At 40.9% G+C, this 21,172-nt stretch overlaps 1 protein-coding gene across 1 annotated transcript in view; it reads left to right on the top strand.

Annotated features, from left to right (window-relative positions):
* The window catches only part of LOC130356761 (apoptosis-inducing factor 3-like), a 99,136-nt gene that overhangs the window by 29,403 nt on the left and 48,561 nt on the right, over positions 1–21,172 (top strand). The window contains exons 9-12 of the mRNA XM_056558689.1: positions 3,286–3,372; positions 11,949–12,040; positions 15,007–15,137; positions 16,372–16,487. Of these exons, the coding sequence (XP_056414664.1) occupies positions 3,286–3,372; positions 11,949–12,040; positions 15,007–15,137; positions 16,372–16,487 (426 nt within the window). The remainder of the gene's footprint in view (positions 1–3,285; positions 3,373–11,948; positions 12,041–15,006; positions 15,138–16,371; positions 16,488–21,172) is intronic.

The raw sequence follows: 21,172 nt of genomic DNA on the forward strand, positions 1-21,172 counted from the left end.
TACTGTTGCTGACCAAATCCAGTATACTGAGACCAAAAGAGGACAATATTTATATTATACCACATAAAGACTAACTATTACTGCCAGTGCCACACTGCTACTTAATAAAATCTACTATGTACAGACCAATATTCTCCCCATACAGTGACCATATAGAGGCAGATGCCAGCTGTACACAGGTTCTGTAGACCATATACGTGGCTAAAGTATATGTACATCTGGTAACTTGCAGGTGTCCTCTTCTCTAAGTTAATCACAGGTGACATATTTTTTGTTTGGGGTTGTCAAATTTTTTTCCCCATTCTTTCTGGGACATCTTAAAGGTTGCTTGAGGCTACAACTCGTCTTCAGACATTTGCCGGTCAAACATGTTAAACCCATCACTTCAGTTACCATCCTCAACTCGATACAAACTCCTCATGTGAATTACACATCAGTGATTGCCCCCTTTGGCAGACTGACTGTTTACCCTGCCCCCTTCCATTACACTGTTTCTCCTGCCCACTAACTGACCCTCTGTCACACGGTTTCCCCTGCCCCTTTCCTTCACACGGTTTCCCCTGCCCCTTTCCTTCACACTGTTTCCCCTGCCCCTTTCCTTCACACGGTTTCCTCTGCCTCCTATATCACACTAATGGTTTTCCTTGCCTCCTTCCCTCACAATGACTACTCCCTATAGTTCCACCATCTCTTATAGACTGCCCCTCACCCCATATACCACTTTCACACATTGGATACCCCCCCCCCCCCCCCCCCAAAAAAAAATCAAACAAACAAAAAAGTATCTTTTCCCAGCCATGCACAAGGTTGGCAGCGGCAGTAGGAATGTCACCAGCTTGTGCCCATGCTACCTGTACTGTATTGCAGATCTTTAATGTAAAAGCATACTACCTAAACAGAAATTCCATTATATAAAATTATAATTGGTGATTATGGTATTATATAATGTCATTTTGGTTTAGGTAGTATGGGGGAGATTTATCAAAACCAGTGCAGAGGAAAAGTTGCCCAGTTGCCCACATCAACCAATCAGATCGCTTATTTTCATTTTTCACAGGCCTTTTCAAAAATGAAAGCGATCTAATTGGTTGCTATGGGCAACTCAACAACATTTCCTCTGGACAGGTTTTTATAAATCTACCCCTTTTGTCTTTACATTTTAGATCCACAAAAGCATTTCCGATCGATCGATACAGGGCAGCAAGAGTTAAAAGCTCAGTCTTTCCGTCTCCTCCTAACATCAGTGTGCTAGAGGTGGTGGTAGGACATGGAGAAATGCCGCCCATAGTGAAAACGGTTTTAGAATAACTAAAAGTGAAAAAAAAAAGGAATAAATATATTGGGCGGCGAAGTGCCACCTGGGTCCAAAGCCAGGACCTATAGTAGGACCAGCCCTACCTCCAGTCTTGGGTATGATGCCACTATGTTTGAACACCTGCCATTTTTCTTTTTAGATTCTTTTAAGCTCTGTGAGGTTAGAGGGGAACCATGGGTGAAAACTATTTTCAGGTCCAAAAATGTTCCATTGGGATCAGGTCAGGGCTTTGGCTGGTCCACTCAAGGACATTTACAGAGTAGTGTTGAGCGGCATAGGCCATATTCGAATTCGCGAATATTCGCGAATATATGGACGAATATTCGTCATATATTCGCGAATATTCGCATATTCGTTATATTCCCGCTTTATTTTCGCGCATGCGAAAATTAACATATGTGAAAATTCGCATATACGAAAATTAGCATATGCTAATTTTCGCATATTCGAATTTTCGCACGCCAGTCTCACACAGTAGTATTACAGCCTTCTTTACACCACACAAGCTGGAAGCAGAGAGGGATGATCACTGTGATGTGTACTGTGAAAAAAAAAAAAAAAACGAATATTCGTAATTACGAATATATAGCGCAATATTCGCGAAATTCGCGAATTCGCGAATATGCGATATTCGCGAATAATATTCGAATTGCGAATATTCGCGAGCAACACTATTACAGAGTTGTCCCTAAGCCACTCCAGTGCTGTCTTGGCTGTGTGCTTAGAGTCTTGTTGTGAATCTTCAGCCCAGTCTGAGGTCCAGAGCACTCTGGATAAGGTTTTCTTTAAGAATATTTCTGTACTTTGGTCATCGTAGAGAGCAAGATTAATGGAGCAGTCTCCCTGTCTCTGTCCCAGCCACTGAAAACACTGCCACAGCATGATGCTGCTACCAACTTGCTTCACTGTAAGTAGGAGATGAGCATTGCCTGGTTTCCTCCAGATATTATGCTAGTAATTAAGGCCAAAAAGGTCAACCATAGTCTCTTCAGATCTGAGAATCTTGTTTTGAGAGTCCTTTTATGATGTTTTGTGTTTTTTTTTTTTTTTTTTTTTTTTTTTTTTTTTGCAAACTCTTTTTTTTTTCTTTTGTATTGTGTGTCTTTTTTTTTTTTTTTTTTTTTTTTAAACTTAAAGTCTCCTTTCTGGTCACTCTGCCATAAAGACCATCTGCACACAGAATCTTAGGAGCTCAGTCATAGTGACCAATGGGTTCTTGTTGGTCACCTCTCTTGCCAAGGCCCTTCTCCACCGAATACTTAGTTTGGAGGGGCCAGCTCTAGGAAGAGTCCTGGTTGTTCCAAACTTCTTCCATATAAGAATTATTAAAGCCACTGTGCTCTTGAGAACTTTTAGTGCAGCAGAAATGTTTTTTTCCCTCCTCTCCAAATCTGTGTCTCAACACAATCCTTTTTCTGAGCTCTACAGGCAATTCTTTCTCTTCGTGAATTGCTTTTTGCTGGGATATACATTGTCATCTGTGAGACCTTATGTAGACAGGGTTGTGTATATCTAAATCATATCCAATCAACTGAGCTTACCACAGGTGAATCCAATCAAGGTGTAGAAACATCTCAGAGATAATTAAGAGTAATATGAGGCCCCAAGAGCTAAATTTTAGGTTTCATAGCAAAGGGTCTGAATACTTAAGTATGTGTGACATCTTGGTTCAATCATTAATCATTTTAAAAAATGTCAACAATTCTATTTTAACATTCTCGTTATGAGGTATTAAATGCAGAATGATGGGTGGGGAAATAGATTATTTTATTTTAGTACATTTAATAAAATGTGAAAAAAAAGTTAAAGGATCTGAAAACTATCTGAATGCATTGTACCTATTTTTTCATGTTGCAAATGAGTCAAATCTGCCAACAAGTATCTCGCACCTGTGTACTGTTCTTACACTTATGCATGTCCATTTGACATTCTACTCCATGATTAAAAGTTACTTTGGTATTTTCCTACAGGCAATGAATGCAAAGGCTGTCGACATCTATCTGCGGCCTATAGAATTTTACAAAGAGCATGATCTTGAAGTATTAACAGAGAAAGAGGTAATTTTTTATTTTTATTTGAATAGAATGGTCACCATTTCTAACAAACTTCTATAAACAACTAGCTCATTAAGTAAAGACAAAGGAGAAGATTCATCAAGACCTGTGTAGAGGAAAGTTGCTGAGTTGCCCATAGCAACCAATCGGGTCGCTTCTTTTATTTTTCAAAGGCCTTTTCAAAAATAAAAGAAGCTATCTAATTGGTTGCTATGAGCAACTGGTCAACTTTTCCTCAGCACTGGTCTTGATGAATCTCCCTCCCCCAAAATATTTTATTTGTTAAACTCAATTGGGGAGATTTATCAAAACCTACCTAGAGGAAAAGTTGCCAAGTTGCCCATTGCAACCAATCAGATAGTGTCTTTCATTTTTGAAAAGGCCTCTGAAGAAGTGATCTTATTGGTTGCTATGGGCAACTCAGCAACTTTTTCCTTTGAACAGGTTTTGATAAATTTCTCACAATAAATACAAATACTCTTTTATGTGTAAGGCTACGTTCACATCAGTAAACAGCATACATTTCTGTTGGTATTGTGATGTCTCACTACGGGATATGTTCCTACAGTCCTGTCAGGTAATACGTTTTGTTACCCAGAGAGCACAAGGTGACCAGATGACCCGCAGCTAGCCTATGGGCTCCTTGCACAGCCCCCCTTCATAAGGAAGGGAAGAGCTGCAATCTGCCTCTTTTGCTCTTGTGTTTCACTCTCTACTGAGGTCAAGTCCAGTGCAGACGTCTCAGAGCTAGTGTTCAGCACATCTGGAGGCCTCAAGGTCAATAAGTCAAGTCCTAGTTGTCTGCTGTCTCTATCTTCAGTCAAATCAAGTCAGTTATAGTCAGCGTGGGTGCGCTAGAGTCTCTCAAGTCACCAGAAGTCCCAGCAAGCTGCGAGGTCCTTTGTGTAACTGGACCTCTCTGGGAACCTCACTACCCTGTAAAGACTGTTAACCTTAACCTGGCCTTGGACTATTATTTACCGCTGCCTAACCTAGGAGTAACGGGATTACCTTTGGGTGGTTACATAGGCAAACCACGCCCTGGCATCACAAACACTAAGTGGGTTAACACCATCTACCCCTCGGCAACACCATCTGCCCCTTACACCTCACATCATTACATCGCACCTCGTGGCTCACTACAGTATCTCAATGCATACCACAAATCTACTGTACTTTTTGAAGTAAACATAACTTAAAGGGGTACTCCACCCCTAGACATCTTATCCCCTATCCAAAGGATAGGGGATAAGATGTCAGATCGCCGGGGTCCCGCTGCTGGGGACCCCCAGGATCTCTGCTGCGGCACCCCACTATCATTACTGCACAGAGCAGACTCTCTTTGTGCGTAATTACGGGCAATACAGGGGCTGGAGCATTGTTACATCACGGCTCCGCCTCCTTGTGACGTAACTGGGTACATGGCACATTCACACGGGCAGGGGATTAGAGTGAATTTCTCGCTGCATGTTTGAGATGCAACAAATTTTCCACTGCAGCTCAAACTCCAAGGGGGAACCTCTCTGTGAACCTGCCCGTGTGATTGTACCCTAAAAACACTACACTACGCTACACTACACCTGCACAAAATAAAGGGTGAAACACTAGATATACCCCTACACAGTTACCCCCCCCCCCCCATAAAAATTAGAAACGTCTGGTACGGCACGGTTTCTAAAATGGAGCCACCAGCTGTTGCATAACAAAAACTCCCAGTGTTGCCAGACAGCCATTGACTGTCCTGGAAAGGCATGCTGGGAGTTTTGCAACAGCTGGAGGCACCCTGTTTGGGAAACACTGCCGTAGGGTAATTTTTGTATTGGAGGCAAGTGTAACTGTTGCATCCAGGTCAGTCCCTATGCAAATCCCGAATTTAGGCCTCAAATGCGCATGGCGCTCTCTCACTTTGGAGCCCTGTCGTATTTCAAGGCAACAGTTTAGTGCCACATATGAGGTATCTCCATACTCAGGAGAAATTGCCTAACAAATTTTGGGGGGCTTTTTCTCCTTTTACCCCTTATGAAAAGGTAAAGTTGGGGTTTACACCAGCATGTTGTTGTAAAAAAATTTAATTTTTTACCCTAACATGCTGGTGTTGCCCCATACTTTTCATTTTCACAAGAAGTAAAAGGGGAAAAAAAAAGACGCCCAAAATTTGAAGTACGGAAATACCCCATATGTGGATGTAAAATGCTTTGCGGGCGCACAACAAGGCTCAGGAGTGAGAGCACCATGTACATTTGAGGTGATTTGCACAGGGGTGGCTGATTGTTATAGCGGTTCTGACATAAACGCAAAAAAATGAATACCCACATGTGAACCCATTTTGGAAATGACACCCCTCATGGAGCATAACAAGGGATATAGTGAGCCTTAACACCCCACACGTGTTTGAATAATTTTCGTTAAAGTTGGACGTGAAAATGAAAATGTTTAAATTTTTTTCACTAAAATGCTGGTCTTATCCCAAATTTTTTATTTTTACAAGGGGTAATAGGGTAAAAGCTCCCCAGAATTTGTAACTGCATTTCTCCTGAGTATGGAAATGCCCCATATGTGGATGTTAAGTGCTCTGCGGTTGCACTACAATACTCAGTAGAGAAGGAGCGCCATTGGGCTTTTGGAGAGATAATGTGTCTGGAATTGAAGGCCACGTGTGTTTACAAAGCACCCAGTGGGGCCAGAACAGTGGACCCCCCCCCCCCCCACATGGGACCCCATTTTAGAAACTACACCCCTCGCATAATGTAATAAGGGGTACAGTGAGCATTTTCACCCCACTGGTGTCTGAAAGATTATTTGAACAGTGGTCCGTGAAAATGAAAAATGTAATTTTTCTTTTGCACAGCCCACTGTTCCAAAGATCTGTCAAAAGCCAGTGGGGTGTAAATGATCACTGCACCCCTTATTAATTTCTGTGAGGGGTGTAGTTTCAAAAATGGTGTCACATGTGGGGGGGGGGGGAGGTTAGGGTCTACTGTTCTGGCACTATGGGAGTTTTGTAAATGCACATGGCCCCCGACTTCAATTTCAACAAAATTCTGTCTCCAAAAGTCCAATGGGGCTTCTTCTGTTCTGAGACTTGTAGTGCGCCAACAGAGCACTTAACGTCCACATATGGGGCATTTTCTTAATCGGGAGAAATTGGGCTTCAAATTTTGGGGTCCATTTTCTCTTATTACTCCTTGTGAAAAAGAAAAATTTGGGGTAACACCATCATTTTAGTGTTAAAAATCTAATTTTCCATTTTCACGTCCAACTTCAACGCAAAGTCGTCAAACACCTGTGAGGTGTTAAAGGGGTATTCCAGGCAAAACCTTTTTTTATATATATCAACTGGCTCCGGAAAGTTAAACAGATTTGTAAATTACTTCTATTAAAAAATCTTAATCCTTCTAAGTTATTAGCTTCTGAAGTTTTCTGTCTAACTGCTCAATGATGATGTCACGTCACGGGAGCTGTGCATGATGGGAGAATATCCCCATAGGAACTGCACAGCTCCCGGGACGTGAGTCATCAGAGAGCAGTTAGACAGAAAACAACAACTCAACTTCAGAAGCTAATAACTATTGGAAGGATTAAGATTTTTAATAGAAGTAATTTACAAATCTGTTTAACTTTCCGGAGCCAATTGATATATATATATATATATATATATATAATATATATATATATATATATATATATATATATATATATATATTAAAAAAAAAAAAAAGTTTTTGCCTGGAATACCCCTTTAAGGTTCATCATACCCCTTGTTACGTTCCTTGAGGGGTGCAGTTTCCAAAATAGTGTGCCATGTAGGGTTATTTTGCTGTTCTGGCACCATGGGGGCTTCCTAAATGCAACATGGCCCCCAAAAACCATGACAGCAAATTTTTTTTTTTTTAATCCCCCAGTTGCTCTTTCCCTCTTGAGCCATGTTGTGAGCCTGCAAAGCACTTTGTCAACATATGAGGTATTTCCATACTCGAGAGAAATTGGGCTACAAATTTTGGGGGACTTTTTCTCTATTTACCACTTTTTTAAAAAAAAATGAAAAAAATGGGTCTACAAGAATGTTAGTGTAAAAAATTTTGATTTCGATTTTTCTCCTCCACTTTACTGCTATTCTTGTGAAACACCTAAAGGGTTAACAACAAACTTTCTGAATGTCATTTTGAATACTTTGAGGGGTGTAGTTTCTATAATGGGGTCATTTATGGGGTATTTCTCACAGGCCCCTCAAATCCACTGCAAATTTAACTGGTCCCTGAAAAATTCAGATTTTGAAATTTTCGTGAAAATTTTGAAAATTGCTGCTATACTTTGAAGCCCTCTAATGTCATCAAAAAGTAAAAACATGTCAACTTTATGATGCCAACATAAAGTAAACATATTGTATTTGTGAATCAAAATAAAATTTATTTGGAATATCCATTTTCCTTACAATCAGAGAGTCATTCAATTTTGGGATTTTTCACCAAGAAAGGATGCAAGTAACGCCGAAAATTCACCACTATGTTAAAGTCACGAAAAAACAATCTCTGAATCAGAATAATCGGTAAAAGCATCCCAGAGTTGTTAATGCATAAAGTGACAGTGGTCAGAAGGACAAAAAAGGGCTGAGTCCTTTAAGGGGTTAATATACTCAAGTGTGTATTGATCTTATGTATGTGACTATGAGCGACTTGTATGCTGTAACCTTTACTTCTCTAGTGATTTACAGCAAACACAATACTGGAATGTGAAGAAACATTCTTGACAATCAATGAACCATTTAACCATTTATCAAGTCAAGCTTCATATAAAGCCACACCCTGCAACCACACTCCCCTTTCCCACCATATGGGTGCGTTCACACTGAGGAATTCACAAGGAATAATTTCGGTCAGGAAATTGTTGCCTTCTGTTATTTTTTCCATCGAGCAGTATTAAGCAGATTTTCCATGCGGAAATGGAGAGGAATGAAGGAGGAGGCTATTTAATCTACTTTTCTGAATTCCGCTCGAATTCCGCTTGAAAACAATATCTGGCAGAATTTTTTTTTTTTTTACCATTGACTTCTATTGGATTCTGCTTGCGGATTCCGCTTGAAGAATGAACATGTTCTTTCTTCAAGCGGAAAGGAATTCAGCGTAGGAATTCTGCTAGCAGAATTTCCGCAGTGTGAACAGGACAGCGGGAAAAAACATTAAAGTCTACGTGCAGAGGAGATGTGAATTACGGTAATTTGGAGAGGAGAATTCAAGAGGAATTACTCGAGTAAATTCCTCTTGAATTACTCAGTGTGAACGCACCCTATAAGGGTGTATTCACACCACATTTGTGCAGTATGGCTGCCGTATCAGTTTGATTGCTGGACTTAAAACGGTGGAAGACTATCTGACTCCCTTCGGCTCATTCAAATGAATGGGATGTTGCAGCCATATTGGTGGTGTGAACGCACCACTAAGCTTTGTTGTCTAATGCTAATTTTATGGTCATTTGGTTGTATCTCTATCAGATTCTGTCTTTGTGACCCCCCCCCCCCTCTGGAAACTCATCATTCATACAAGTGTTCGGTTGGCTGTTACAGTACAATTCATTCAAAGTTGTTCAAAATATTATTATTTCAAATTTCAGAATTTTGCAAAAAAAAAAAAAAAATGTAACCGCTTTATTGACCAGTTAGTTCAAATACTGTGATTAAGGCTAGGTTCACCTCAGCATAATCTGATGCACATAGGAAATCAATTACGCCCAACAGACCCCATTGACTTTATAGTGGTCCATTGGGTTTTCATCCTGGCGTCTGGCATTTTACTGGGATTCTGAACCTGAAAAGGAGGCTCTTATTGCAACCTCCAGTGCAGAGGTGAAGGGGGCCCTTCGCTTATAAAGAGACATGGCTTGGATATAGATGACACTTGTGGTGTCAACCTAGTTATTGTCCTTGTCTAAGAACATGATGACGTGCTGGGCACTGTCGGATACAGAAACTTTTTATATGTTTTCATCTGGGCAAAACATTAACCTTTCCAATATACTTCATAAGAAAATGTTATTTCCTTTTTATAGAAATCATGGTTTTGTCCAAGCTGAAGCACAGGAGTGGTGTCCACGGGGTGTAACTAGGAATACCTGATCACTTCGTGACACCAGGGCACCTTTATCCTATACACGGTCCAAGGTTGGAGACAGCTTCTCCTGGGCCATACACGGGGAGTAAATGAACACACTGACGTTGGGTTACAGATAACTGTTTTTACTGAGCTGGGTGCAGATGGTATTACACATACAGCTTGCTTTAGATGAGAGAGTGCAGCATAACCCTTTTGGAGCCCTGTTTCCTTGCTGTGATTTGTGGTGCTTACACCAAACAGAATTATACTGACTTGTGAGAAAGAAGGTTGAATCCTGTTAGCTAGGGTCCTGTCAAGGTACTGAAGACTTTTCAGCAGGGACATGAATTTCCTCCTTGCAGGATGACCAGTTGAGAGATTAGACTTGACGTAGGCCTCTCCTCAGAGCACACGACACACAGCACACATGAGCTAAGCTGTTGCTCAGGAGCCACACTAGGGTGAACTGACTAACTCCTCCCCTGCACTACACTTTACAGGGGAGACTTTAGGGATTCCCATTGGAAGACTGGGTCACATGGGGTTCACTGCTCTCAATTAAAGGTACAGTCCAATATAAAACATATATACATATAAGAATAATAGAATTAATTTAAGAAAATATATTATCTGACATTGCAATGCACCATTAATTTAACTATAGAACTCTGGTGGACCCAACACCTTGTGCTGCCAAGCTGCCCGAGACAGTCCAAAGCCACAGGACAGCCATTGGTGCTGGAACACCACACAGGCATGGACAAAGTCCAGTAAGTGAGGGTGGGCTAGCACTCCTCTGTGCTCTCTCCTATCTGATAGGACTCCTCTGTGCTCTCTCCTGTCTGATGCGTGCGCACAGGGTGTGCCGGGTGTGCCTGGGCACACTCTAATCAAGCCGCAGGGGGCCCCCATCACATTCCCGTCACACAGGGATGTCCCAAAAGATCTTTGCAGGACTCAAGGATGTCCCGGTTACCTTTTTGCGGTGCCGGCCCCGCATTAACTTTAAAAATGCAGGGGCAACAGGGAGGTAGTGTGCGCAGGGATGTCACTGACGTCCCCTGCATGCGCCCATAGGAGAAGAGCGGGGCATCGAGGAGGAGGACGCACGCATGGTAAGTCACCAGCACGTCGTCTTCAGTGTTCCGACGACCGCTCTTTCAGTCTGGGGACCTACTGCTAGCAGTAGATTGTGACCCCGGTCCCCGGACCGGAGGAGTGGTGGTCAGAGCACTGAAGTGGGGCAGTACACAGGCACACAGCCTCCAGCCATACACTGTATATGGCTGAAGGCTGTATGTCTGTGGGGGAACTATACTGCACCTAATGTGGGGCAATTGTACTGCACCCGTAATGTGGGGGAACTATACTGCACCTAATATGGGGGAATTGTACTGCACCCCTAATGTGGGGGAACTATACTGCACCTAATATGGGGGAATTGTACTGCACCCCTAATGTGGGGGAACTGCACTGCACCCCTAATGTGGGGGAACTGCACTGCACCCCTAATGTGGGGGAACTGTACTGTACCACCCTCTAGCCCACCCTCACTTACTGGACTTTGTCCATGCCTGTGCTTCAGCTTGGACAAAGCCATGAATTTATAAGCTATGATTTCTATAAAAAGGATATAACATTTTCTTATGAAGTATACTAGAAAGGTTAATGTTTTGTCATGATGTACAACATATAAAAAGTGTTTTAATCTGACAGTGCCCATTTAAGGGTACAGGATCTACTGCATATTTTCTGCTGCTGCTTTTGCTACCCATTGACTTTAATATGCAGCAGAACCCGTATGTGTGAACTTACCCTAAAATAGCAAAAGATAAGCATAGTAATGAAATAAAAAAAAAAAACAGTAATCCATTGAAACTTTACCCCATATTCCCACTAGCTTTAACAATGTCACCCACTTTAGCTTCTATATGTTATGATTTTAACTTATTGTATTCTATCCAGTACTGTTATATATAACATACTCTTTTAAGAATATATTTATAATGTATGCAACATTACTGCCACCTACTGTATAAGAACGATATATTTCTCTCTGGAAATTCCAATATTGCAAAAGCTTTAAGAAAAATAGAATTTTCCTGCATTTCAGAAGACTTCTCAAAGTACATTTTTGCCACAAGGCCAGCCCACACAACTGTCCGAGATACAATGTGTACACATGCAAGGGCAATAGATTGCACTGGTGCCATAACGAAGTGTTGCCTATCCAAGAGAAAACAGAGATGCTACAGCACTGAATAGCATGACAGATGTTATGATGATTCGGAGGAATACATGTGGGCGCCAGAACTTCCCAATATCACAAATGTATTCACAATAAACACGCATGCTGTTTCCAAAGACAATTTCATATTCCAGCAGGCGGCTTCTATTAAATGCACCAGAAAAGACAGAGATGTTTACTAATACTATACAAACGTGTTTCCTGCAGGGCTATAGAATTCTAACATTTCTTGCTATATGTTGTAGGCTGTTTCAGTAAACACAGATGATGCCAGGGTCAAGTTCAAGGATGGATCATTCCTTCAATACAGCCAACTTCTAGTTGCAACGGGCAGCATGTATGTATGTATGTGGTACATTAGCATCATTCTGCACTCAAAATGCCTTAATGACAATGTGAAGACAGAATGTTAGACATCTTTGCTAATTTATTGAAAAAGAAAAACTAAAATATTGCATTGACCGAAGTATTCAGACCCTTTACTCAGTACTTAGTTTAAGCCCCTTGGGTATGATGCCACAAGGTTAACACGCCTAGATTTGGGGATTTTCTGCCAATCTTCTCTGCAGATTCTTTCTGTCAGTTTGGATGGGGAATATAAGTGGAAGCCATTTTCAGATCTGTTCAGATATATTTTATTGGGTCTCTGACTGGGCCATTCAAGTACATTCACAGAGCTGTCCCTAAGCTTTTACTGTATTGTCTTGGCTGTTTGAAGGGGAACCTTTGGCTCAGAGCAGTCAGACTCCTTTTCTTGCAAACTCCAACTGCTGTGTGTTTGAATCCTTTGTCGTAATCCTGAAGAAGAGTCTGGCACAAGACTCGAACCTATTGTTGCGAATAAACCTTTTCATTTTAATCTATGGAACTGCTTGCCTAAGATTAAGAATTTTATCAGGAGGGGAAGCGCCCGGAACCCAGTCCTCCCATTATGTGTCCCACGCTTTTGGTTCACATTATTCCAGACCGCATCAGATATGCTGAGTGACTAGATCACTCAGAGGGGACTTCGGAGCTGCTGACCTCCTCTTCACCGAGCGAGATTACATGTAGATATAGGTGTTGTGGCCTGAGCACGACCACTTCTGGTAAGCTTACGTCATTTTCCTAAGGGGCTCACCTGTCTGAACCATCCGCACTAGGAGCGCACCTCTCTTTTGTCTTTTTCTATATATCTCTCTTACCAAGGCCCTTCTCATGGCCTAAGTCAGTGTCTCCCAGGCTCCATAGACTTGGGGCACCCCAAGGGAAAAATGTTCCTCTGGGCACCCCTACCAAATGTTTATTTTAGACAAAGAAATTGCTAAAAACAAGTAATGAACAATACACCTAAGTCACTATTAGCTATTTAGCAGAGGTCTTATCCCCCCAGCAGAAATCACATTCAGGGCTCATATATCGACCCCCATCAGTAATTACATTTAGGACTTACATCTCATTCAACAGTGACCAGTTTCAGGTCCCTCAGAGCCCACCAGCAGAAATCGCTTTCAGGTATCTAAAATCCCCCCCAGCATTAATTACTTTCTCACAAATCCTGTTCCTCTCCCCACCCATATAGTAACCAATTTCAAGCATCTCCTTTCCCACTCCCTCCCCAGCAGTAATAACTTCAAGGCATCTCATATGCCCCCGCAGAAATCTGATATTTCCCTCATCATTAATTTGATTCAGGCCCCCCCCCAGTATGAGGAATTTTTAGCAGATATGCCTTGCATCTGGTACCCCTGTTAGAAATGTAGGTAAAAAAAATTTGGTCACCATCTTGACTGTTGAAATGCTGCAGCTCCCTGGTTGGAATCATTGGCCTAAGTGTTAAAGGAGTACTCCGGGATATAACTTTAAAAAATTTTTTTTTTTACTTGCCCAGAATGCTGGCATTTGGAAAGACAAACTCCACGTACGGTACCTCCGGCTGCACCCATGGGGACTCTGGTATCCTGCTCCCGGCATCCACAGTGATTTGGTTCTTTCTTGTGGTTGATGCGTCACACTGCAGCTCAGCTAATCACCGGCCACTGTGATATCCTACCTTGGCCACTGATCGGAGTGTCAGTGTGATGTATTAACCACCAGCCCTGATCCTCTTCCTGGTGCCGGGATACAATGTAATATGACATGTCGAAAAAAGATATATCCTAGAGTACTTCTTTTAATAGATGTCAGTCTGGCTTTATGCAGCCACCACTAGAGGGAGCTTAGAAGTTTACTTTTATACTGCATTATTATTAAAGTCAATTTATAAATTTTTTAAGCAGTAAGCTTCTATGTTCCCCCTATTGGTGACCACTTGTGCATCGCCTATAATTCAAAGAACCGGAGTCAGATACCCTGTCTCTATGGCCTGTAGCTATTTATAATCCTCTCCTCTACAACTGTCCTTATTTTGCTGCTCTTTTTTTCTTTGTACAATATTAAAGCATTTGTATCTTGTAAATTGTAAATTCCAATTTAAGATTACAAAGTGCAACAAAGGCTACATTGAGAAACCTTTATGGGAGCGTGATCTGATGAAACCATTGGTTAACTGTTTGTGATAGTAGACCATCCTGATGATGCATTGTCTGATATTCCAATTATTTGGGTACTTGTGATATTCCTCTGTAACAATGTAACTTTAGGTGTATAGAGTTGGCAGCTGTAATTGGCACCTGGAATCTAATGGGACCCAAAAGATACCAGTATTTAAATATTACACATGGATGGTTGGGTGCCCTGTTACATATTGTGGATTGGCAACCAGGAGCTTCAGATTATGCCTCCACATGCTTTGATCCTGCAGCCCAACAAAGTATATCATTTATTTTGTGAGCTTTATGGATTTATCAAGCCATTCTTGACTGAAAACAAAAGCTTGACTGTTGGGGAAAAAATGGAATCTTAATATGCTTTAATGTCACAAAACTGGAAGAAGAACAGAGGGAGCACTCACGATTTGAAAGGAATGCAGGTGATGTCTTTATTCTTGGACGGTGCGGTGCATACACTTCATACAGCGGGACGCCATGAGCATCCCGCTGTATGAAGTGTATGCACCACACCGTCCAAGAATAAAGACATCACCTGCATTCCTTCCAAATTGTGAGTGCTCCCTCTGTTCTTCTTCCAGTTTTGTGACATGAATTGTACCTTTACTCTTAAGAGGTTGTAGCACGGGAAGATAACTTTAATGGTGGTACTGCTATTGTGAACCTGCCGCTGTTGCAAGAGTACGTATTGGGGAAATCAGTGTTCTGATACGGCAGTTGCCGACCTCTGTCTCTTCGTGCATCGTTAATATGCTTTTATGTGTGTATTTATTAGGCCTAGAGATCTTAAGTGTACCGGCTCCACGTTACAGAATGTTTTCTATTTGCGCTGTCCGGGAGATGCCAATGCAATCTCTGAAGCTGCTACTGGCAAGAATGTGGTGATCATGGGGAGTTCATTTATAGGTAGGCGCAGTTATTGTTTTCAAAGATAAAATTGGACTATGGTAAAATGCTATTGTAGATTTCTTTCATACAGGGAATGGTCTATTAGGGTGCGTGCACACTCTATTTGTTTTTGCAGGTTTTCCGCTGCGTATTTGAAAGGGGACGGGCTCTTCTTGGCTGTCTGCAGCAGATTTATGCTGCGGAAAATCCGCCGCAAGCCCCAATGAAGTCAGTAGGAACTGCGGCGGATTTTCCGCCGTGGAAAATCTGCTGCAGACAGCCGAGAAGAGCCTGCCCACTTTCAAATACGCAGTGGAAAACCCGCAAGAACAAATAGCGTGTGAACATACCCTTAAATATAATCTGTTCCCATAAGAGTTTTTTTTTACAGACATTAAAATAGAATTACTTTTCAGTTTTTGTTATGTTTACTTGAAGTTTTACAGTCACTTTTACAAATTTTTGACATGTCACACAGTCTTATCAAAAGTTTTGATTAGTCAGGGTCTCCATGCAGAGACCCCCTCTGATCTCTAGATAAGGCTATCCAATTCGGTGCTCAGTCTAATGCCCTCCATTAGAAGGATGTATCTAGAGATCAGAGGGGGGGTGTCTCGGCACTGAGACCCTGACCACTCAAAGCTTTTGACATGTCTGCGTGACTTATCAAAAGTTATTATAAATGACAGTAATGCTTTAAAAGTGTTATGTCAGGGAAACAAATTAAACATTGAACATCTGTGCAGTGGCTTGGACCAAGAAATCTAACTGCCCTATTATTCCCTCTGCCTACATCTGATCATAATAATATTCGATTTGTCATCAGGAGGCCCCATACACATTAGATGGTTCACCAATCCTGATGAAATTGTCACGTTTGACTTACATCATGTGTATGGCCATCTTTATTGTAACATTCCACAAAACAGAGCAAATTTTATTTGGAATTATTAAAAAATAATTTCCCTATTTATCAAATTAATAATATTTTACCTTTACGGGATTCTTCTGATCAAATTAGCCCAGGCTCCCACTCTCATTTTGCCAAGGTAAAATAACAAAATTGTATAGTGTTATAACCAAAAAAAAAGTGTATACTGTTAATCCTTTTTATATGACAAAATCATAACCATTACAATAAATACCCCACACTTTCCAATTCTCCACTGTGATGTTATTCCCAATGTTGGGTGTTTTTTTTTTTTGTTTTTTTTTTTAAATAAAGTCACCTAACTTCTTCTTATATATTTAGGTATGGAGGTTGCAGCCTTCCTATCAGATAAAGCAAGTTCAGTGTCTATAATAGGAAGATCTGATGTCCCATTTCAGGCTGTGTTGGGGATACAGATTGGAGAAGTTGCGATGAAGGTAAATATAAATGATACTACAAGGATTTAATCTTCATTAATTTTTAACCCCTTAAGGAGTACCGGTATGTCCTGAGTCCTTTCCCTTTCTATAACGTGGTGCCATGACCCGTGGCTAATAGCACGCGGCAGTGATCACGGTGCCGCGCGCTATTAACCCTTTAGACGCGGCGTTCAAAGTTGAACGCTGCATTGAAAGTGAAACCATGCCGGTTAGCTCAGGGAGCTGTTCGGGATCGCCGCGGCGAAATCGCGCTGTCCCGAACAGCTGTTAGACACGAGGAGGGTCTCCTACCTTACCTCCTGGTGTCCGATCGCCGAATGACTGCTCAGTGCCTGAGATCCAGGCATGAGCAGTCAAGCGGCAGAATCATCGATCACTGGTTTCCTATGAGAAACCACTGATCAATGTAAAAGATCAGTGTGTGCAGTGTTATAGGTCCCTATGGGAGCTATAACACTGCAAAAAAAAAAGTAAAAAAATAAGTGAATAAAGATCATTTAACATCTCCTCTATTAAGTTTGAATGACCCCCCTTTTCCCATAAAAAAATAAAAAAAAAACGTGTAAATAAAAATGTGTGGTATCGCCGCAAGCTGAAATGTCTGAATTATAAAAATATATTGTTAATTAAACCGCACGGTCAATGGCGTCACTTTTTATATCATGAAAAAATGAATAAAAAGTGATCAACAAGTCTGATCAATACAAAAAGGGTACCGCTAAAAACTTCAGATCACGGCGCAAAAAAATAGCCCTCATACCGACCCATACGCAGTAAAATAAAAAAGTTATAGGGGTCAGAATATGACAATTTTAAACGTATACGTTTTCCTGCATGTAGTTATGATTTTTTTCAGAAGTACGACAAAATCCAACCTATATAAGTAGGGTATCATTTTAATCGTATGGACCTACAGAATAAAGAGAAGGTGTCATTTTAACCGAAAAATTTACTGCGTAGAAACAGAAGCCCCCAAAAGTTACAAAATGGCGTGTTTTTTTTTCAATTTTGTCTCACATTGATTTTTTTTTCCGTTTCGCCGTAGATTTATGGGTAAAATGACTGATTTCATTACAAAGTAGAATTGGTGGGGCAAAAAATTCGCCATCATATGGATTTTTAGGTGCAAAATTTAAAGGGTTATGATTTTTTAAAGGTAAGGAGGAAAAAACGAAAGTGCAAAAACGGAAAACCCTCTGGTCCTTAAGGGGTTAAAGGACGTCTGTTAAGCATATATTCACATGTAAAATACATATATGATGCTATGATAGACCATTGTCCTATCCAGAGTATACATGTGTCATCTGCATGTTAAAGAAGACCAGTCAGCTATCTTGACATGTCTGATTATTCTGCACCCATCCCACATAATGACAGTGAAACCAGAATGTTAGAAATCTTTGCTAATTTATTGAAAAGGGAAAAATAAAATATTGCATTGACATAAGTATTCAGACCCTTTACCCAGAACTTAGATAAAGCCATGTTGGCAGTGATTACAGCCTCCTGTCCTCTGGGGTATTATGCCACAAGGTTTGTACACCTGTATTTGGGGATTTCCCATCATTCTTCTCTGCAGATCCTCTCAAGCGCAGGTTGGATGGGGACCGTTAGTGTAACAAAGTTTAAGGTTTCTCCAGAGATGTTCAATACGGATCAAGTTAGGGCTCTAGCTGGGCCACTCAGTTTTCCCTCAACTCTGACTAGCCTCCCTGTCCCAACCTCACTGCCTGATGCTGCCAACACCATGCTTCACTATAGGAAGTATATTGGTGTACAATCAAGGTGTAGAAACATTTTAAGAGCTACATTTCAAGTGTCATAGCAAAGGGTCCAAAGGCTCATAGCCTTTTTTTTCATTTTGAAAAAAATACCATTATCCCCTCCAGTCATTACATGGTATTGAGTGCAGAATGATGGAGGAAAAACCAGATTTTATAAAAAAAATTTTTTTTTTAGCAAAGTAACAAAATGTGAAAAAGTGAAAGGGTCTGAAATTTCTTCCAAATACATAGGGGGATATATTCAAAAACTATTGTAATATCTGTTCCAGCAATATTAACCCCTTAAGGACGGAAGGTTTTTCAGTTTTTGCATTTTCGTTTTTTCCTCACCACCTTCTAAAAATAGCACTTTCAATTTTGCACCTAAAATCCATATGATGGCTTATTTTTTGCACCACCAATTCTACTTTGTAATGACATCGGTCATTTTACCCAAAAATCTACAGCGAAACGTAAAAAAAAAAAATAATTGTGCAACAAAATGGAAAAAAAAAAAACGCCATTTTGTAGCTTTTGGGGGCCTCCGTTTCTACGCAGTAAATTTTTTGGTAAAAATGACACCTTATCTTTATTCTGTAGGTCCCTACGGTTAAAATGATACCCTACTTATATAGGTTCTGAATCATAACTACATGCAGGAAAATTTAATAATTTAAAAATTTTCCTCTTCTGACCCCTATAACTTTTTTATTTTTCAACATACGGGTGGTATGAGGGCTCATTTTTTGCGCGTTGATCTGAAGTTTTTAGCGGTACCATTTTGTTTTAATCAGACTTTTTGATTGCTTTTTATTCATTTTTTTTATGGGATAAAAAGTGACCAAAAAAGCTATTTTGGACTTTGGATTTTTTTTGCGCATACGCCATTGACCGTGCGGTTTGATTAACAATATATTTTTATAGTTCGGACATTTACGCACGTGGCGATACTACATATGTTTACTTTTATTTACACAGTGTTTTTTTTTATGGGAAAAGGGGGGTGATTCAAACTTTTATTAGGGAAGGGGTAAAATGATCTTTATTAACTTTTATTTATTTTTTTACTTTTTTTTTTTTTTTTTTTTGCAGTGTAATAGCTCCAATAGGGGGCTATAACACTGCACACACTCATCTTTTACACAGATCACTGCAAAGCCATAGCTTTGCATTAATCATTGTTATTGGCGGTTAATTGCTCAAGCCTGGATTTCAGGCTTGGAGCAATCAATCGATGATCGGACATGCCGGAGGCAGGTAAGCCACCCTCCTGCTGCGTCCTAGCTGATCGGGACATCGCGATTTTATCGCGATGGTCCCGATCAGCCCAACTGAGCAGCTGGGATGCTTTTACTTTCACTTTTAGATGCGGCGATCAACTTTGATCACCGCATCTAAAGAGTTAATGCCGGACATCAGCCCGATCGGGCCCGATTGTGAGCGCCCATTATATATGGGGATGGTCATATGGACGTTTATAAATGTCCATTTGCGCTAAGGGGTTAATCACACCTTTTTTTCCCCCTCACATTTCAAAGGTCTCTTGTGCTGCTTTGAAAATATGTAAGAGATCATTTTCATGCCACTTTTGTTACATAGTTACATAGTTAGTACGGTCGAAAAAAGACATATGTCCATCAAGTTCAACCAGGGAATTAAGGGGTAGGGGTGTGGAAGGGATGAGATTTTATATTTCTTCATAAGCATTAATCTTATTTTGTTCCAGGAATGTATCTAATCCTGTTTTAAAGCTGTTAATTGTTCCTGCTGTGACCAGTTCCTGAGGTAGACCGTTCCATAAATTCACAGTCCTCACGGTAAAGAAGGCGTGTCGCCCCTTGAGACTAAACTTTTTCTTCTCCAGACGGAGGGAGTGCCCCCTCGTCCTTTGGGGGGGTTTAACCTGGAATAGTTTTTCTCCATATTTTTTGTATGGGCCATTAATATACTTATATACGTTTATCATATCCCCCCTTAAACGTCTCTTCTCAAGACTAAACAATTGTAACTCGTTTAATCGCTCCTCATAGCTAAGATGTTCCATGCCCCATATTAGTTTAGTCGCGCGTCTCTGCACCCTTTCCAGCTCCACAGTGTCCCTTTTATGAACAGGCGACCAAAACTGAACAGCATATTCCAGGTGAGGCCGTACCAATGCTTTATAAAGGGGGAGTATTATGTCCCTGTCCCTCGAGTCCATGCCTCTTTTGATACATGACAATATCCTGCCGGCTTTGGAAGCAGCAGCCTGACATTGCATGCTATTCTGTAGTCTGTGATCTACAAGTACACCCAGATCCTTCTCTACCAGTGACTCTGCCAGTTTAATCCCCCCTAAGACATACGATGCATGCAGGTTATTAGTACCCAGATGCATAACTTTACATTTATCCACATTGAACCTCATTTGCCAAGTGGATGCCCAGACACTTAGTCTATCCAAGTCATCTTGTAACTTATGCACATCCTCTATAGACTGTACTGTGCTACAAAGCTTGGTGTCATCTGCAAAGATAGAAACAGAGCTGTTAATACCATCCTCTATATCATTGATAAATAAATTAAACAGCGGGCCCAGTACTGAACCTTGGGGTACACCACTAATAACCGGGGACCAATCAGAGTACGAATCATTGACCACCACTCTCTGGGTACGATCCATGAGCCAGTGTTCAATCCAGTTACAAACTAAAATTTCCAAACCCAAAGACCTTAACTTACCTGTCAGACGTCTATGAGGGACAGTATGAAACGCTTTAGCAAAATCCAGAAACACTATATCCACAGCCATTCCTCTGTCAAGGCTTCTACTCACCTCTTCATAAAAGCAAATTAGATTGGTATGACAACTTCTATCCATAGTAAACCCATGCTGGCTATCACTTATAATACTATTATCCCCTATGTATTCCTGTATGT

The sequence above is a fragment of the Hyla sarda genome, chromosome 2 (genome assembly GCF_029499605.1).
Source record: "Hyla sarda isolate aHylSar1 chromosome 2, aHylSar1.hap1, whole genome shotgun sequence".
In the NCBI taxonomy this organism is placed as follows: domain Eukaryota; kingdom Metazoa; phylum Chordata; class Amphibia; order Anura; family Hylidae; genus Hyla; species Hyla sarda.